Source organism: Panthera onca, chromosome D1 (genome assembly GCF_046562875.1).
Source record: "Panthera onca isolate mPanOnc1 chromosome D1, mPanOnc1 haplotype 2, whole genome shotgun sequence".
Taxonomy (NCBI): domain Eukaryota; kingdom Metazoa; phylum Chordata; class Mammalia; order Carnivora; family Felidae; genus Panthera; species Panthera onca.
In genome coordinates, this window is record NC_138348.1 from 55,589,787 (window position 1) to 55,609,614 (window position 19,828).

The following is a 19,828-nucleotide window of genomic DNA, read 5'->3' on the forward strand; positions in this document are numbered from 1 at the left end:
GAAACATCGAAAATGTGGGATGTGATAATACAAATAAATGATTCCACTTTCTTCTAAGAAGGAAATTAACAATGCTACCACCTTTATCTGAAATTAAACTCTATATCAAATGTACATCCTACACTTTAGTATATGTTTTATCCAATGTAATCATCTTATATAATGACATGAATGTCCCCTCAAAATTATGTCTGTGTAGGAGATAAATTTCATTTCCATGTTTTTTGGGAATCAATCATTTTGGAAATACCCTTTCATACCATAGTAGTTTCTTGTATAGATTTTGTAAGCTTTTAGTAAATAATCTCATTTATTGAAATACTGATATTAAGAAAATTGGTCTTGGTTGAAAAAAGCATCTTTCTCTTTTTAAAAACCATTAGCTTAAAACTATACAAATTTATTCTTACAGTTCTAGAGGTCAGAATTCAGAAATTGGTATCATTGGGCTAAAAAGTCCAGGTATTGGCAGGAGAGGGTGGCTCTAAGGGAAAATCCCATTCCAGCTTCTAGAGCTATGTTCCCTTCATTCCTTAGTTTACGGCTACCTGCCTCCATCTTAAAGGCCAGCAGCATTGAAGATTACCAACATTTTCTTAGTCACCACTTTATTGTGTAGATCCTTAAAGGCAGTGCCAGGCCTGGGTCTGGCTGGGGATCCCTTCCCCAGCACAACTTCTACCCTCACAGGAACCTGCACACATTGGGCTAGCATGGGCACCCTGAAAAAGGGTAGGTTAAAGCAGGTGAACGGGGCCATGCTCGGAATCTACCACAGGATCCGCCCAGGACCCAGCTCCCATCTTGTTGACTTCATCTTCCAGCTGCTCATCCCTCTGAGAGTCCCAGAGCCTCCGAAGGACAGGTCCAGACATGTCCACACAGGAGGGTCTTTGAACTGGGCTTTCTCCAAGCCCCTCAGCTCTGTCCTGGCCTCCTAGAACATCCCAATGCTCCTTCCCCACCAACCTACCTTGGCGTTGCCCAATCCTGCTTTCAGTAGCATTTCTCCCTCAGTGCTGCCTTGTCCTTCTCTTGTACCAGGCCTAGCCCACCCCCAGGGCTCCTCTCTGGGCCCAGGCTCGGGACTCCAAGGGCTCTCCTCCACCAACATGGCAATGTTCATCACCTCCATGGCAGCTGGGATATCCTTACTGTCCCTGTGGCTCAATCTACTGTTTTAATCATGGTCAGAAATGGGACCAGGATGAGGAATGGTAGGAGAACAGGCCTCTTACCGTGAGGAGGTCCATGGCTGCACCCACCTAGGCTGGCAGGGACCGAAGGACTGAACTGCTCTGGCTACTCCCCTGACTGTGCCCAGCTTCCTCTTTCCTACACTTGAGTTCAAAACCCCGCCCTTGGCCCTCCCTTTGCCAGGACCAGCTGCTCCCCCTTTGCCCTGTACCCTGGAGACCAGAGGAACTGATGAATACCACACAGTGAAAACTTCTGGGAAAGGGGAGAGGACATAGTTGCTCAAGGAAGGTGTGGGAATAGAATTTAGAATGTTATAGGTGGAGGGGACCTTAGAGACCCTCTGGTCCAACTGCCTCATTGTACAGGTGGGGACTGGGTTTTGTCCAAGGTTCCATAGCCAAGCCTAGAACTATTCCTTAGTCATTAACCCATCTGATCTCTGGAATTGCTCTGCAAGCAGGATGCTTAATTGAGTCCAAGATGAAGAACTCAAGTTGCTTAAGGTCATACAGCAACACTGTTACTTGATTGTATGTAGGGAGGGAACCAACCAAGGATACTGGGAGTTAAGCTCAAAAAGCACTCAACTTCCCAGTATACCACAGGGTCCCATCTGTTTTCACTGGGTCCAGTTTTCCTTTCAGGAAAATGGGCATGAGGATGCTGATCACTCACTGAGAGGAAGATGTTCTGGATTATGCCCCAAAGCCCCAGAGAGATCATCAATTCTATCCCAGAAGTTCCAAAGGGGAAAAGGATGGAACTGTCTTTGGGAGAACAGGGTGCCATGGTGACAGAAGCCTTGACAACTGGGAGTGGAGAGCAGGCTGGGCCCAGAGGTACCCTGAGGCAGAGTCCTGGGGGAATGAGTGGAGAGAAGGAGAGAGGGCGGCCTGGCCTTATTAGCTCTTCTCCGCAGTCAAGAGATCCACTCCCCAGTTTTAGTCACTGAGGGCAGGGGGGCCAAAACCACAGGACCTCATGGCTCATGCCTGAGGGAACTCCCCACACATGCTGGCATGTTCTTCTACTTCTCCTGCTGAGAAATCCAACTGGCATAAAGGGCACTGGACCCAGGAAGTGGGTGGTGAGCTGTCCGGGGAGGACACCCACAGTACAGACTGCGATGAAGATGGTGATGAGGAGGGAGAGGCTGGGTGAGGTGGGGAGGTCTCTCCACAAGTCGCAGCGTGCCGGGGAAGAACCTTGATGCTGAAGGAGCCTAAGGGGGAGAGAAGGAGGTTAGCAAAGCTGGGCCTGCTCCCAGTGCGGGCTGTTTTTGCAGGAAGTTTACTCTGGCTGGATAGTCTACTCCTGACATTATCTGCTCGTGAATCCACCAAACATTTATCAAGGGTTTACTGTATGCCTTACACTGTGCCAGGAGCTGAGGGGTGTAAACCCAGGCCTGTCCTTCTGGACTGTAGAGGTCAAGGGTAAAGATAAGCTAAGGCCACAAGCAACTGTGACACAAAGCAGAAGGGAAAAGTGCTAAGCGCTGGGAATCAGAGAATGCTGCAGGGTTGCAGGTTGGGACAGATTATCTAAAATGAGACAAGACTTGGCAAATAAGTACCATTTGAACAGGGACTTAGAGAACTGGGACATGGAGAAAAAAGCTGTGAAGGAAATGCTAGGCCCTCTCTGCTAGTATTTTATATTGTTTTGTTTCATGTTTCTCCTGGGGACAGGGCCTGTGTCCCTGCCTCAGCTGGGCCAACACAATGTGAGCATGTCCTCAATATAGACTTGTCTGTGTGTGGAGAAGAGCAGGAGTCCCAGCTCGAATGTTCCCTGGCAGCATTCCCAGGTCTCCCAGTCCTGCCTCAAGGGATACCTAGCAGTCCCACAATAACCCCTATGCCCCAGCAGCTCACCTGAGCAGATGGGGCACAGCGCACTATCCTGGACCCCACTGCTTTGGGCCTGGGGTCGCTGGTGTTCTCTCTGCCCTGCCTTTGCTATCCCCCTCCGGTTTGGCCGAGAGTTTGAGCTGGATAAAGGCCTGTGACAGAGAATAAAGACCAGCTATTAATAATAGGCCACAAAGACTAAAGGAGCCTCCAGTTAGGACAGAAGAGTGTGGATGCATTGATGTGGAGCCCAAAGCCCTGGTTGGAGTCCTGGTTTTCCCACTTGATGTACCCAACTTGAGGGAGGTCACTTAACCTTGACCATCTGAGAACAGAAGTTCTATTATTTCTCTCAGGTTTTTAAAATTATTTTTTCTTATTCAGATATAATGCACAGCCCATAAAATTCATCCTATTATACTATTCAACATTTTTAGGATATTCACAGGGTTGTGTCACCACCACGACTATCTGATTCCAGAACATTTTTATCACCCCCAAAAGAACCCCTAAACCCATTAGTAGTCACTCCCACACCCACACTCACCAGGACCCTGGCAACCACTCATCTACTTTCTATCTGTATGGATTTGTCTATTCTGGACATTTCACGTAAATGCAATCATATAATGTGTGGTCTTTTCTGACTACTTTCACTTAGCATGTTTTAAGGTTTATCCATATTGTGTGTTGGTACTTCATTCTTTTTTAATGGTTGAACAATATTCTATTGTATAAATACACCACATTTGGCTTATCTATTCATCAGTTGATGGACATTTGGGTTGTTTCCACTTTTTGGCTATTATGAATAATGCCGCTGTGAACATGTGACTATACGTCTTTGTGTGGACACCTGCTACCAGTTCTTTGGGGTCTATTCCTAGGAGCGGAATTGTCGGGTCCTATGGTAACTCTATATTCAGGTTTTTGAAGAACTGTTTATGAAGGTGGCTGCACCATTTTACATTTTCACCAGCAATATATGAAAGTTCCAGTTTCTCCACATCTTTGCCAACATGTTATTGTCTTCTTCTTCTTCTTCTTTTTTGTAATGTATTTTTAAAGTAAATTCTACACCCAGTGTAGGGCTTGAACTCAAAGCCTTGAGACCAAGAGTTGCATGCTCCACAGACTGAGCCAGCCAGGCACCCCTGCTATTGTCATTTTGATTACGCTATCCTAGTGGGTGTGATCACTGTGGTTTTGATTTGCTCTTCTCTAATGGCTAAAGATACTAAGCATTTTTTCATGTGCTTATTGGCCATTTGTTTATCTTCTTTGGAGGAAAGTTTATTCAGATCTTTTGTCCATTAAAAAATTAGGTTATTTTTTATTGTTGAGCTGTAAGCTTTCTCTATTATTCTAGAAACAAGTCCCTTATTGGATATATGATATGCAAATATCTTCTCACATATTCTGTCACTTGTCTTTTTATTTTCTTGGTAGTGTTCTTTAAAGCAGAAAAAGATTTCAATTTTAATGAAGTCCATGAGATACAGAGTACCCATCTTCAGATTCTGATTTACTACAGAGCTACCTCCTTGCTTAGTTGACAACATGTGGACAAGGACATCTTTTCTCTACTACCCTCTGGGTCTAGACCATGAGATCAAGACTTAATGGTACTCGGTGATCTAACTAAGACACAAGTGGGGGAAGGACAGGTGTAGGTGGACAATAAGGTTTGGGGAGGTGATTTGGCTCTTTCAGGTTGATCTACTCACCTGTGAGCTTGCACTTTCTGTCTCTTCGTCCTGCCCACATTATTCTCTGAGTTTTGCTCTTCTGGTCTGAGCTCTGTGTTAGAAATACTCATTAAATCTAGCTCATTAACAAAAAGGCCTTCACATATGATGTTCCTTCTTTTTTTGTTGCTTTTAAATGTTTATTTTTGAGAGAGAGAGAGAGAGAGAGAAAGAGAGAGACAGAGGGGGAGGGGCAGAGAGAGAGAGAGAGAGAGACACAGAATCTGAAGCAGGCTCCAGGCTCTGAGCTGTTAGCACAGAGCCAGACACGGGGCTCAAACTCACAGATGCTCAACTGAATGAGCCACCCACGTGCCCCTCTTTTTCCTTTTTTAACGTTTATTTATTTTTGAGAAAGAGCACACATGCAAACAGGAGGGATAGAGAGAGAGGGAGAGAGAGAGAATCCCAAGGAGGCCAGGCACTGTCAGCAAGAAGTCAGACTCAGGGCTGGAACCCATGAACCGTGAGATCATGACCTGAGCTGACCAAGAATTGGATGCTTAATGCAGTGAGCCACCCAGGCGCCCCATGATGTTCTTTCTTTTAAGAATAGTCTTTCTATCCATTTTTCCTGGTTAATTCTTTCTCACTCTTCAAGTCTCACATGAAATACTAATTCCTGTGAGGCACTTTCCCTGAATTCTCTAATCTAAATCTGATCATCCTATTATGCTTTGCCTTTGAAGTACTCATCACAGTTTGCAGTTGTAGACTTACTTATATTACATGGAGATGCCTCTCCATTAGGGTAGGAGAACTGCTATTTTCTGTGCTGTGGAATCCCTGACACCTAGCATGGAGCCTTGAACACAGACATGTTCAGATATCTGTCAAATGAGTGGCAACAAAATCCAGCAACAACCATTTGTCTAGCTATTCAGAACTTATGAAATACTTGATATAGGAGTTAGGAGTTATATATAGGAGTTATATAGAAAGTTTGTAGGTACTTTTATAGCTCCAGTGTCCAGCTGACTGGGTGCCCCCAACAGGTTAGCTCCTTCCCATTTTCTGTCTCTTAAAATAATAAACTACATCCTTCCTTATGTGGTAGACAGCTTCTGAAAGGACTCCTATTGATTCCTGCCTCCTGGTAGTCATGACTCCCCTTGAATTTAGGCAGAACCTAGTAATTTGTTTGTAATGAATAAAATATGGCAAAAGTGATGGGATGCCACTCCTGGGATCAGGTTATAAAAGACCGACTTGTTTCTTTTTTCTTTTTTTAGTTAGTTTATTTATTTATTTTTAGTAATCTCTATACCCAACATAGGGCTTGAACTCTCGACCCCAAGATCAAGAGTCACATGCTCTTCTGAGCCAGCCAGGTGCCCTGGACTGACTTCTTTCTTACTAGCATGCTCTCTCTTGCCCTCTAGCTTGTTCACTCTGATGAAGCAAGCTTCCACATTGTGAGATGCTCCTGGGAGAGGCTCTCATGGCAAAGGAATTGAGGGAAGCCTTGGTCCCACCACCCACGAGGAACTAAATCGTACTAACAACCATGTGACTGAGTTCGGGAGCAGATCATTTCCAGTGGAGCCCTGAAAGGACTATAGCTTTGTGTCAGATCTGGAGCTGGAAGATGCTGTTAAGTCATGCCCGGATTCTTAACCATGAGTAACTGAAATGATAAATACTATCATAAGCTACCAAGTTTTGGGGTAATTCATCGTGCAACAGTAGACAAACAATGTACCCTATTTCTGCCATGAGATAATATGCTTACTATTTCAGTAATTTTGGTCAGTTCTTTGAAATGACAAATCACCTGTTTCCTTTTTAAAAATTTTCCCAGTGAAGCAATGAGTGAAACCAAAGGTTTTCAGTGAGAACTCTACTTGTTTTCTCTTTTGCTATCTAGAACAGTAAAAAGAACAAGAACTCTGGGGTTCAAATCCTGGTTTTGCCACTTATTAGCTGTGTGATTCAGAAATACCTCAGATTCTTTTGTAAAATGAGTATAACAGTATTTACTTCGCAATTTGTTATAAACATTAAATAGTTAAGTTAGTAAAAGTGTGTTAGCAATGTCTAGAGCTAAGTAGGAGCTCCAAAATGCTGAATCTTTTCTTCCTCTGTGATAAAACCATGCTATTCTCCTACTTTATTTCCCCAACAAGCTCCATACACCATCACCCTGACTTAACTGTCTTTCTGAAGTGATCACAAAACATTAATACTGCAAAAGGCCGAAATACTATTTGGTTTAACTCCTTCATTGTGAATATGGGGGAATTGGGGCCCGAAGAAATAAGGATTCCTGATTTCAATTACTATATAGTATTTGATTTCTCCTCTGGTAACAAGACACTGACAATGGTCTTTTCTCCCACAGGAAGTCCCATTTGTAAGCCACCCTTCTATAGCAGCAGTGGATTCAGGGAGGAAGGATGGTGCCAGGGAGAGCAAGGAGCCAAAGGTAGGTAATGGGGACTCACCTGTGCTGGCTGGATGACTGGGACCTGGTTCTGCCTGGATGTTTTTTGTGCTTGCCATACTCACGGGGGGCACCCTGCGGGCAGCTGAAAGTACCATGCAGGCTGAACGTCCCAAAGCCCCTGGCTGCAGCTGCTTTAGGATATTCCTAAGCTCTGAAATTTCCTTGGTGCTCCTGCAGGGAAACAGAGAGCACTCGGTTTCACTCAGAAAAGAGACTCCATTCCTCTTACCTAAGTCAGTGACCTCTAACCAAGAAAGCCAGTTTGATATACAGATAGGGTTAGGTCCCGAGGTTGTGATTAAGTGGGGGGAAACCAGGCAGGGCTTGTGTGCCTGTGAGTGACTTGGTAGCCTTTCTCTTTTTGGGAGAAAGAACTGAGAAGTGGACAAGGACCTCCGTTCTGGTAGCTACATACGTTTGGGGATCTGGGAAGAACGTCCTCCGAATGGAAGGATTAGCCAGCCAGGGGCTTGGACCAGACTCCTGAGCATCAGAACCCTGAGAAGAAAATGGAGCAATATGAACTACAGACATTCACCACCAGGGGACGCTGCCACCTGTACCAGGGCTATTCCCAAACCTGAGGACTTCAGCTTAATGACTAAGCATACTTTCTATAACTTTACACAGTACCTTTGCTTGTGTGCACACTCTCTTCTAGCTCTAAGATACGAGATTCAGTAATGTTGTAAAGTTAGTTCCTCAATGCTAAGGGTTTTGTCATGATCCTGAAAGTCCCCAGAATCAAATATATGCTGTCGGGAAAAACGGGGTCATGGGAATAATAATCATGTGCGAACTTTTGAAAGCGTATACGCTGTAGTTTAAATCTGTACATATATAAAATTCACTCATGTAGGTACAAAACTCCAATCACTTATCTCTTTATACACCTACATGAAAGAAACAAAGCATACCCATATATTTCTCCGTAGTTAAGAATAGTTCTATTTTGAACTCTTTGGGGACATTTTTATCATTTTTATCTTCTAAATATTAATAGTATTATTTAATTTCCAGTATGATTTATTTTGTGAAAATTTTGTTCATCTACAACTAAAAACCTACCAATTTAAGCCACCATTTCTAGCCATTTATAGAAAGAAATGTGTATGTGTGTATGTATATATGGATACCTCAAGTCTCTTTTCTACCATTAGCCTCTCCATGTAACTATCACAGGCATTTTATAAACCTCTCTACTTCTTTTTTTTTTTTTTTTTTAATTTTTTTTTTTCAACGTTTTTTATTTATTTTTGGGACAGAGAGAGACAGAGCATGAACGGGGGAGGGGCAGAGAGAGAGGGAGACACAGAATCCGAAACAGGCTCCAGGCTCCGAGCCATCAGCCCAGAGCCCGACGCGGGGCTCGAACTCACGGACCGCGAGATCGTGACCTGGCTGAAGTCGGACGCTTAACCGACTACGCCACCCAGGCGCCCCTAAACCTCTCTACTTCTAACTCCAAAAATTTCTACGTGCGATAATCATGCAAGAGATCATTTCTACCTAGATTTTATTTATGTGGTATGTGCTACGGTTTCTATTTTGTCTATTCAATTTATCTGTCAATTCACCTGCACCTATTTCCTTTTTTATTTTTCCAAATTTCCTTTTTCCCTTGAATTTAAAAAAATGAAAAAACTTTGTCTTTAATTTACAGTTGATTCTTCTACTGGAGATTCTTTTATTTTTAAAATATTTATTTATTTTTGATAGAGACAGAGCATGAACAGGGGATGGGCAGAGAGAGGGGGAGACACAGAATCTGAAGCAGGCTCCAGGATCTGAGCTGTCATCACAGAGCCTGATGCGGGGCTTGAACTCACAAACCATGAGATCATGACCTGAGTAGAAGTCAATCGTTTAACCAACTGAGCAATCCAGGTGCCCCTATCAGAGATTCTTTTAAAGGTAAACATCTTTCTTGTAAGGCATGATTTTGGCCTCATTCTGCAAACATGAGAAGTAGTATTTTTACTCACATTCACAGCTTGTTTATGTATTTATGTATGTAATCACATTTACCGTTTAATACTTTAAAAAATTTTTTTATTTAATGTTTATTTATTTTGAGAGAGAGAGAGAGAGAGACAGAGCATGAGTAGGGGAGAGGCAAAGAGAGAGGAAGACAGAATCTGAAGCAGGCTGCAGGTTCTGAGCCGTCAGCACAGTGCCCGATATGGGGCTTGGACTCAAGAGCTGCAAGATTATGACCTGAAGTCGGATGCTCAACCGACTGAGCCACCCAGGTGCCCCTACCGTTTAATATTTTTTAATTGCCATTACAATCTCATCTTGGATGCAGCATTAATTTAGAAATATTTTAATTTTCCTGGGCTTCTATTTTTTCTTTACCTTGTCTCATATACTTTAGAGCAAATACCACTAGAAAGGGTAACTAGATGGGTGTGGAGAATTTATGGTTTATTTAACTCTAAGTGAGATTAATCATTAGGAACTGAGCTTCCAAGCACAGGTTACATGGAGTCAGGTGGCCTGGATTCAAATCCACTCTAAGACTTATTTAGCAGTGTGACCTGGAACATCTCACTAAAGTTCTTTGTGCTTCAGTTTCCTAACTGGAAAACCAGTGCCTTAAAAGACCCTATGTCACGGGGTTAAAAGCCCGTACGTTTTGCTTTCACTATAATATACCATTAGAACAATACACCTTAAATTTTAGACATTTTAAATTATAAAATTGAGTGCCATCAATCTGTTTCCATGCATCAACCCTCTCTTGTAGACACATTTTAGAATTTCTTTCCCTGTGGTTTCACTGAGGTATGTGTAATACGTTTCACTCTGCTGTTGATGGTCAAGGTCCTTCTAACATTATGGCTCTGGAGTTGCTGACTCCCTCATTGGTCTTAAAGGTGCAGAGTAATTTAGATGGCCAAAAGAAGCCCTTATTTAGCCTATAATTAGGGAGACCGTATGTCCTGTTTTGCCTGGGACAATACTGTTGTCTCTATGTAATTAATAGCACTCTTTTTCCTCTCCAAATGTCTCAGTTTGGATGGTAAACTTTATGGTGGTGATCCTATCTACAACTTGCCCCTGAAAGGTAAGTTATTCTAAAAGCCTACTTTGTTCTAGGCACTGTTCCAGCTGCCAGGACTCAGTATGGAACAAGACAAACAGGTCCCTAATCTCACAAAGCTTTCATTTTATTGAGGCCAGGCCCACGGGGCTGTAGCTCCATTCGTGTCAGCCCCCTGGCACCACAATACTGGAACCTGGCAGAGCACATGGAGCGGCTTCCACTGGTCCTGCTGCATTTTTTAGCCCTTCCCATGAAGGAGGAGTAAATCTCAGACCAGGCTTTACTTGGTCTCCGTTCTCTAGGTCTCTCCCGAGGCTGTACTACAGAAGCATCTCCTCTTCCTCCTCCTTCCTCCTCCTTCTGATGCTCGGTCTGTTTTTCTCAGTAACCTCAACAAGAGTGACACTTGTAATGTTCACTCCTGGAACTGAACTTCTTTTGGTTATGTCAGATGTTTGGAACTTCATTTTTTTTAAAGTTATTTATTTATTTTGAGAGAAAGAGAGAGAGAGAGAGAGAGAGGGAGACAGAGAATCCCAAGCAGGCTCTGAGCCGTCAGCACAGAGCCCAACGTGGGGCTCAATCCCACAAACCATGAGATCACAACCTGAGCCGAAACCAAGAGTTAGACACCTAAACGACTGAGCCACTAGGTGCCCCGGATGTTTGGAGCTTCTAGAGGTGTATTACGTGCATAGGAAGCACTGTGGTATAATGACAGATGACCTGATTTCTAGTCCGTCTTCTGCTCTGGTTCACCGTGTGAATCTGAATATGCAAGTGTCCCTAGCTGACACATAAAATAAGGTGGCTGGGGCTTGATGATCTCTAAGTATTTTTGACCTCTAAAATTCTACAACTCTTGCTTTGTGTGATTCCATCTTTGTATTTGTTTTTGAGTGAATTATGGTAGAGGGTATTGGAAAGATAAATGAAGACACAGTGACAAGAAAGCAGGAGGATTCAGAATAGGCTGAGGAATAAAAAATAACTAGAAAACTGGCTGAGAAGAGGGGAGGTAAACTGACCAGATACCTATCCATCTTCTCTTAGCAGCATGTGTGTGTTGTACAAGGAGAGAAAGCAGGAAAACAAATGAAATTGCAGAACACATATCTAACATTATAACTGGCTTTCCTGGCAGGTGGGTCAGGCAACAACAATGACAGAGAGATAGTAAGTGAGCCCTGGGGCTTTCAGGTGCTAGAAGGAAAAGTCTGATGAAAGCTGTAGCCCACAGGAACCTAAACGTAAAGTGGATTAAGTCTGAATCCAAAAAGAAATTTCATTCTTGCTAAAGAACCAATGGCCCTACAGCTTTGTGTACACTGCACTGAAGGTTCACTGCCTTGAATCTCCCAAGGGCAAAAGGGATGGAGAGGCGTTCACTCTTAGCTGTAAGGAAAGGTAGCAAGCCCATTTCTGTTTTTACTTGAATGTGTGTGTGTGGTAGGGGGGAAGGTGGCTTTCAGTGTTTATCCCTCAATCAAGCCCCAGTCTTCTAACCTGAAACGGAGAAAAGTGGGAAAATATGAAGTCCTTGTTCCACCATTGTACATACCTGGCTTAGCCTAGTGCTCCCGGGAGCAGAGAGATCCCCCACAGGGTCATCTGAGGAGTCCAGGGAGGAACACACCCGGAGGAAGGCCAGACCAAAAGACTGCTGACGTGTGAAGGGTTGGGAGCAGGTCAGGCGAAGTCGATCCCAGGGCTCACCTGAGGCCGCAGCCAGGAAATCTTCTGAAGGGAAAAAGAAAGAAAATGAGAGGCAGAGGAACTGTGTGAATGGGAGGGACAAAGAAAGAGAAGGTCAATACTGAGGAGAGGAAAGACAGGGACTATACAGATTAAACTCCAACAAAAGGAATGGAGGCCATCAGTAACTGTCCCCTTAGGCTTTGGTGCTCAGGGTTTGGCAGTGGTAAGTAGGCCAGTTAAGGTGCACTCAGACCTGGTGCCTTGCCTTCCCCCCATCGCTCCTCTGTCACGGTTCCACACTGTTCCCAGCACATCCTCATTCTATACCTCTCTAGGGACCTTGCCAATGTGTCAATTTACTTATGAAAGTTTTTTTTTAAACTTTATTTATTTTATTTTTTAATGTTTATTTATTTTTGAAGGAGAGAGAGAGACAGAGCATGACCCGGGGAGGGGCAGAGAGAAAGACACAGAATCTGAAGCAGGCTCTAGGCTCTGAGCTGTCAGCACAGAGCCTGATGTGAGGCTCGAACCCACAAGCTATGAGATCATGACCTGAGTCAAAGTTGGACGCTTAACTGACTGAGCCACCCAGGTGCCCCAGTTTATTTATTTATTTTGACAGAGAGAGAGAGAGAGAGAGAGAGAGAGAGAGAGCACACAAGTGAGGGAGGGACTGAGAGAGAGGGAGAGAGAGGGAGACAGAATCCCAAGCAGGCTCCACACTGTCAGTGCAGAATCCAATGCAGAACCTGAACTCACAAACTGTAAGATCATGACCTGAGCCGAGATTGAGTCAGACACTTAACCGACTGAGCCACCCAAGTGCCCCCAATGTCTCATTTTAAACAGGAGGTACCTGTAGTGTTGGGGTCTGAGGTGACCACTAGCCCAGTGGATCAGATGAGCTACATCTGCTCTTCCTGGACCATGAGACCTCCACCTCCCTCACAACACTCCATGGCCTCCATAGTCACTGTGTGACATGGCAATACTGCAAACCCTTCTCACCTTTACTTCCCAGCACTCTGTGGTAGCACCTCACCCCCTGCACCTAGTATGCCCCTCCCATATCATGGTTCCTTCACAACATTACAAACACCTCAGCTCCAACACAGACAAATCCTTATTAGACTGTAAGTCCCCAAAGTCCAGGAATCAGATCTTATGTCTGTTCTGCAGTGCCTAGTGAACACAGAAATTTGCATGGATTGGAACTCAGGAAGCACTATATACTATCTAACCATATCCATCCTGTAGCCTTCCATCACTTATATAAACATTTATTCTACACTAACACTTACACAGTTGTCCCTCCTCATCTGTGGGGGATATGTTCAAAGCCCCCAGTGGATGCCCGAAACCACAGATAGCACCAAACCTCGTATATACTATGTTTTTTCCTATACGTGCACACCTATGATAAAGCTTAATTTATGAGTTAGGCACAGGAAGAGATTAATAACAATAATAAAACAGAGCAATTATAACAACAGGCTATAATAAAAGTTACGTGAATGTGGTCTCTCTCTCGCTCTCTCTCAAAATATCTTACTGTACTCTGCTCACCTTTCTTCTTGGGGTGACGTGAGATGATAAAATGCCTACGTGATGAGATGAAGTGAGGTGAATGACATAGGCATTGTGACACAGGGAGGCTACTACTATTGACCTTCTAATAATATGTTAGAAGGAACATCATCTGCTTTTGGGCTGTGGTGGACTGTAGGTAACTGAAACCATGGAAAGTGAAACCATGGATAAAGGGCGACTACCGTACTCACACCAATGTACATTTATACAGATAAAAACACTACTCACAAATACGGGCTCTACATCAGGCTCCACCGAATCATGTGTAAATATAAATCATAGTGCATAAATGTTCTCGGTTCCCATATACTGTCATCACAGAGAACTCATACAAACATACCAGTAGTTATTCACTCACTACCTACCCCATACCCCCACAGATACGACCAAGCCCCTTCACAGGCCCCTCCCACCATTCCACCTAACAGCTCCATGGCCCTCTCTAGTGGGTTGTCTAGCTTAGTATGACTGCATCTCTTTCTTATAGTCTCTCTCACTGTCCATTTCCCATTTCTGTTTTTGCCTTCCTTACCATCTTTAAACATGCGGACCCCTGAGCGGTTTTTCCCCTGCTTTGAATCAGCCAGGGACATAAGCATGGTTGCAGGGAGCAAGGTGACAAAAGGTCTGTCCAGGGACCAGGAAGAACGGCCCACATCAATTTGCAGGAAAGCACAGCCGCAGTTACCTGAGGACAAAAGGTTGAGAGAAGGATTTAAGGGTGATGGGAAGACAGATGCTCCCCTGACCGCACACAAGGTATCGGGTGGGAAAAGGACATTCTTCCATTCTAGAGCTGGTTGGAAGCCCAGAAAGGTCAAGGAACACAGTGAACCGGCAACTGAAGTGGGTGAGACCTCAGTCCACAAAATGACAGTATGAAGGTTCACAGTGGTCCTCCCAGCTAGAAACCTTCCCTGACTCAATAGACTTGCTGCTTCCCTGTCCTCTGGCTCTGGCAGGCAGTGCTAATCTCTGTCTCTATTAGACCCCTGCTAGGGAGCCCTACAGAGCTGAGGCCAATGGTCTTTGTTAGTTCTCTACTCCAGAGAATGCTAAGGCCAACCTTCTCAACCCGCAAATTCCTATGGAGACTTCCCAGATTAGTCTGCAGAGCCCATCCCCCAGCATCCTCTTGACAATGATATTTACAGGTGCTTACAGGTTCTATTTGTTGGCATTTGTAATTATGTCAGCATCCTAAGGCTTCACCCAGACTACTCAGATCAAAGCAGGGCACGTATGTTAAATAATTCAGGGAATACCATTCCCACTACTTTTTTTTTCAAATTTTATTTTTAAGTAATCTCTCCACCCAATGTGGGGCTCGAACCTACAACCCCAAGATCAAGAGTCACATGCTCTACCCACTAAAACCAGCCAGGTGCCCCTCCCATTGCATTCTATGTGAACAGAAACCTCAGAGTTTGCCAACACCATACACCTGAGAAGGGCATCTGGGCCACATCTCACCTTCACACCAGGAAGGGCTTATTCCATGAAAAGTGCTCAGCTAGACCAAATTGAGACATTATGGAGCACTTGGAGGGGAATGTGACTCCTGCATCTCCCGCACAGATTCCTAGACCTCAGAGAACTCACTCACCTACATCAATGTAGCCAATGGGCACTGCCCTCTCCAGCTGGAGTTCCACTTTCAGCTGCCCACTCTTGTCCTGAGGGCAGCTGAGCCAAGGTCCCTTCTGACAGTCTGGATTCAGCAAGTTCTCCACAGGATACTTGGGATCCTAAGTCAGAGAGAGAAGGAGTAATCAGGAACTTCACTGAACTGAAAGGTAAAAAGGATGCCCATGAATGAGGGATTCCTACATTCCCAAACCTTTCCAGGCATTTTACCATGATAGAAGAACCACTAGATGGGAGAGTCCATAAAAATACAGCTATCATGTGCCAGGGATTTACAGACCATTTACCTCTCCTCCATTTACCAAACCACCTCATTTAATCCTCCTAACACTTTACTATTTAGTTTAGTTGCTATTATTAGTTCTTACTTAACAGATCAATACATTGAAGCTTAAGTTCAGAAACTTACCCAAGGCCACAAAGCCAAATAACCAACCAAAATCAGAACATCTAGCTTTCTGAATCCAGGCTTTTAACTGCCACACTATGCTATTTCACTTCATTTACAAGGTACTTTCACAGACATTTATTTATCTTCAAAGTAGCCCTATGAGAAAAGAAAGGCAAGGATTTTTATTCTGAGTTTACAACTAATGGGTAGGAATAAAGTGATTTGTTCCAAGGCAACAATAGCAATACCGAGAGAGAAAATTTTTTAAAAAATATTTTTGAGAGAGAGAGAGAGATAGAGAAAGAGCACAAGCAGGGGAGGGGCAGAGGAGGAGACAGAGGATCTGGAGTGGGCTCTGTGCTGACAGCAGCAAGCCCAGTGTGGGGCTCGAACTCATCAACTGTGAGATCATGACATGAGCCAAAGTCAGATGCACAACCGACTAAGCCACCCAGGCACCCACCGAGAGAGAAATTCTTGGTTCTAACCCACAGTTAGATATTTTTTGGTGGCAAGGCCCTGAGCAAACTACTTTCTCTCTCTGGATCTAAATTCTTTCATCCGTAAGTAAAGGGGAGGGAGTCTATACTCATGGTTTTCAATCTTGTTATTGTTTTAGCAATAAAATCCTTCCTTTTAGCTGAAATCTTACACTAAAATGTGTGTGTGTGTGTGTGTGTGTGTGTGTGTGTGTGTGTATTTTCAGCAAAAAAACCCAGAGCTCTGGTTAAAACACAGGTTGGGGGGGTCTAGAGACATACATGCACCACCTCATTTCAATTAGAAGTGGGTGCCCATAGAACAGTTTGAAAACCTCAGTGTTAGATGATAAGTAACATTCTCTAGCACTTTATAAAGCTCAATCTTTGAAGAAAACCATTTAGGCTGACTATGTAGGTAAGAAGGATATGGGCAATTTTTATTTTCTTTCACTTAGGAGTTGATATATTAGTTCCAAAAGGCTCTCTAAGAGTCTTTCCGAAATGAGTGGGGATGTTTTTGACTGTCATCATGACCAGGGAGCATTACTGTCATTAGGGTCTGAAGGCCATGGATGCTAAATACCTCATCAGGTAAATGATACTGCTATAAATGCAGATTTATCCCACCCAAAATGCAGTGGCATCCTTTGAGAAAGACTAGGGCAACAGAAGGTGAAGAAGAGTGGGGAGAAAAGGTATGGATAGAAATGACAGCAAAGGAAAGGGTGGGAAGTTCTTAAGAATCACCACATGGTATAAATCCTGGGCTTAGGCCTCAGCATCTAGATCTAATCTGGATAATTGGAATTTCTCAAAAGTGAACTTTTAGGGAGGAGGTTGAGATCACTTTTGATGGTGGAGGTGATGTCCTCACAGGTCACGGATGACCTTGAATGTCCGGGTGTGCTCTCAATGACAGAGTAACTAAACTGCCCTTCTAGGAACCCTGGTACAGACTTTGGGCCTATGGGTTTGCCAGTTCCCTTCAAACTAAGGGATGAATCCTGAAGTTGTTTCTTCTCTACCTTCAATTCCCAGGAACACTTCTTTTATGCACCCCGCGTTGCTCTGGGAACAACCTGAGGGCAAGAGCTGTGTGTCCTCCTTTGACTTTGGATTCCCAAAGAAGGGACGATGTCTCTTCTATTAAACTGGGAGTTTCCTGAAAGTGCAGCCAAGTCTCCTACTTTTGTCACTTCTTTCAGTTGCCAAGAAAAAAATCACAACTGCTAATTAACATACCTGAGAGGAAAATGATACGATGTGGCTAATCTTTACAGGAGCCATTGTGGGCCCAGCAGCTATCCCAAGTACAAGGCAAAAATACTTTTTCCTAAGATCTCTTCTGTCACCACTTTGGCACTGCCTTTTTTGGTCCTGTCAGTTTCCAGAAGAGAAAGAATCCTCATGCTACTCCTGAAGGAGAGAACAAAAGAAAAACAAACTAGCCATGGCTGGTTCTCTGGAAATCTTTGCAGGAAGTCAGACTGTTTCTGATGCCCTTGATGGGCTTGTGGGGACAGTGGGCAGGGAACGGATCTGGACCAGGTGGTGAGATTCCAACAAACACGTGAAACAACTAGAATGCAACCACAGGGCCATGGAGCAGCAAGTACAAAATAGGTTAGTACAGGAACGTTGGACGCCCCCCAGGGCATGAGTGGTGCCTTAAATCATTCACCTTTATACCCCTAGAGCCCACCACGTAGTAAAGACGCAACAAATGTTCAACGAAATATACAAGTCTCTTAATTTGTTCTCCCCTCTCAAATCAATCTTCTTAAATTTGTTTCTCGTTGTTACTCCTCTATTAGGAATCATCAATGGCTTCCTGATGTACGCAAAACCCTTTTTACATGGTGGGTACTTAGTAAATATTAATTCAGCTTGGCCCCTCAAAGCACCTACTAGGTGCGAGACTCTTCAGCTCTCAGCTTCGGGAGACTAAACCGTGCAGGCACTTCCCCCTCTCCTCGGAACGCGCTGTTCTGTACATTCCTTGACCGCTGCCCATTCTCTGCAACTGCCCACCTCCCCCCCGCCCCCAACAACCCTCAAAGCCCCTCACCCGGAACAACGGACCTGGAAGAGCCACCACAGCCTCAGATCGCGGACCACAAAGTCCTTTCTCCCGCCAATTTGGCCCTCTGACCTCCGACTTCTGATTCGTAGCACTACTCTCCGCCTCCGGAATTCCGGGAATTTGTCCTGGGGCCTCGAGAAGCCGCTGTTTTTGAAAAATGATTCCCATCGAGGCAAGAAGACATGTGATATAGCCAGTAAAATGCATTCGTGTGCATCTATGTATGTTTTATATCTATTTTAAAGGTATATTTTTAGTTATATTTTATGCAAATTTCCACTCACCATAAATCTGTCCACAGCGCGGAACCTAAACTTCCGGGTCAGAGTCAATGTATTCTGGGAAATGTAGTCCTTAGCCTCTACGCTTCTCTTGTTGGAGCTTAGAGTGAGGGAGCGTCGCAAAAGTTGACGATGTAGAGACCCTTCTTTTTGGCGCTCCCAAGGGGAGAATTGGTGAAATATTTGCACAGAAAAAATCCAAGCCAAATTTCTCATTTTCCAAGAACCCTCCCCCAGGGAAGCTTAGAAGCGCATGGAAACCGTCCCTCCTTGACCTTTAAGTGAGCAGCAGGTAGATAGTCTCTTAGTACCGCTCAAGACTCATCCTGACTTGTTGCCCCGCCCCCTGCCGGAGCCTGCGCCGCCGATTGGCTAGGAGCACTTGAGCGGCGGAAGCAGCTGGCTCCCGCGGGGACCGGAGGGAGGGGGAGAGCTGTGAAGATGGCGGCAGTGGTAGAGGTGGAGGTTGGAGGAGGTGCTGCCGGGGAACGGGAGCTAGATGAGGTAAGAAATGTTGAGAGTCAAGGAGAGAAGAGGCTCAGCCTGAACCTGAAGGGAGGGAGAGGAGAGGTTATCGGGAGTGGGGTCCTAGGGGAGGCGGGACCCTGAGAAGGAAGGAGCCAACTGGGGGGCGGGTGCGCGGAGAGGGAAATCAGAGGTAACCTGCACTCCGGGACTGAAAGGCGGTCATGGGGATAGAAGACTTGCCGTGACCTCGAGGGTGGAGATTGAGGACAGGGAGAGAAGCCAAAGAAGTGAGGGCGTTAGATTTGAGATTATTAACTGGGGGTCGTAGGGGTAGGACTGAAGGGCTGAGGGGTAGCTTGAGTTGGAGGGGCGTGGACTTCTGCGTGGGAAGGCCGGACTTTCGCTGTAGGAGAAGACCGGCTTGGTTTGGGGTGGGGGTTGGGGACGCACACCAGGGAAGAGTGCTAATCTAGTATTACAGTGTTGAGAGTTATTTTTATGTAAGAACTGTTTTATTTATCATTACACTCTAGGACTTGGTACATAATGTGTCATAAAGTTTTGTGCACCTAATGGAAGAATGAATGTATACCGGAATTCATCGTTTCACTCATTTAACAAACATTACATATGTTTGTGCTGAGTCCTGGGTTAAGTGCTAGAGACATAGGGGCCCTTCCATAGAAGAGCCCACAGCCTAGTGATGGGAGACACAGAAGGAAAACTAGTCGTAGCATCAGAGGTATAATGGTGGCACTGAGAAGAGGGCAGTTCAATTTGAGCTAGGGAAGGCTTCCCAGAGGAGCTGAGTCTAATGGGGTAAATGATTCTCTATTTCTGGCTCTTTCTAGACCTCTGAGCTCTTTGAGGGTGAGCTCCTTGAGGGTGT

At 44.6% G+C, this 19,828-nt stretch overlaps 2 protein-coding genes and 1 long non-coding RNA gene across 9 annotated transcripts in view; 2 read left to right on the plus strand and 1 right to left on the minus strand.

The window, feature by feature from the left end:
• Positions 1-17,456, minus strand: part of XNDC1N (XRCC1 N-terminal domain containing 1, N-terminal like) — a 36,438-nt gene extending 18,982 nt beyond the window's left edge. The window contains exons 1-12 of one of the 2 annotated variants that reach the window (XM_060605731.3): positions 17,350-17,456; positions 15,194-15,335; positions 14,120-14,275; positions 11,858-12,036; positions 7,663-7,745; positions 7,246-7,418; positions 4,781-4,853; positions 3,078-3,205; positions 2,314-2,422; positions 2,232-2,236; positions 1,761-1,787; positions 1,409-1,425 (exon numbers count right to left, since the gene is read on the minus strand). In XM_060605731.3, the coding sequence (XP_060461714.1) occupies positions 1,409-1,425; positions 1,761-1,787; positions 2,232-2,236; positions 2,314-2,422; positions 3,078-3,205; positions 4,781-4,853; positions 7,246-7,418; positions 7,663-7,745; positions 11,858-12,036; positions 14,120-14,275; positions 15,194-15,335; positions 17,350-17,394 (1,137 nt within the window). In that variant the 5' untranslated portion in view covers positions 17,395-17,456. Of the gene's footprint in view, positions 1-346; positions 2,423-3,077; positions 3,206-4,780; positions 4,854-7,245; positions 7,419-7,662; positions 7,746-11,857; positions 12,037-14,119; positions 14,276-15,193; positions 15,336-17,349 lie in introns of those variants that run through there. The other variant, XM_060605730.2, reaches the window with a different exon arrangement.
• On the plus strand, positions 2,358-17,406 carry LOC132661335 (uncharacterized). 3 transcript variants are annotated; one of them, XR_013550136.1, is made up of 3 exons: positions 2,358-2,441; positions 7,143-7,226; positions 17,146-17,406. It is a non-coding gene; the product is annotated as an uncharacterized LOC132661335 (long non-coding RNA). The 3 variants fall into 3 exon arrangements; XR_009602184.1 differs by lacking the exon at positions 17,146-17,406 and adding an exon at positions 7,620-7,720; XR_009602185.3 differs by lacking the exon at positions 2,358-2,441 and adding an exon at positions 5,816-6,394.
• Positions 17,457-18,323: 867 nt separating the features above from the next.
• RNF121 (ring finger protein 121) overlaps positions 18,324-19,828 on the plus strand; it is an 82,652-nt gene continuing 81,147 nt past the window's right edge. Inside the window, exon 1 of one of the 4 annotated variants that reach the window (XM_078433133.2) lies at positions 18,324-18,411. Coding sequence is in view for 2 of the 4 variants with exons in the window: in XM_060605749.3 (XP_060461732.1) it covers positions 18,913-18,975 (63 nt within the window). In the remaining 2 variants the exon portion in view is untranslated. Of the gene's footprint in view, positions 18,436-18,858; positions 18,976-19,828 lie in introns of those variants that run through there. The other 3 variants (XM_060605750.3, XM_060605749.3, XM_060605748.3) reach the window with 3 other exon arrangements.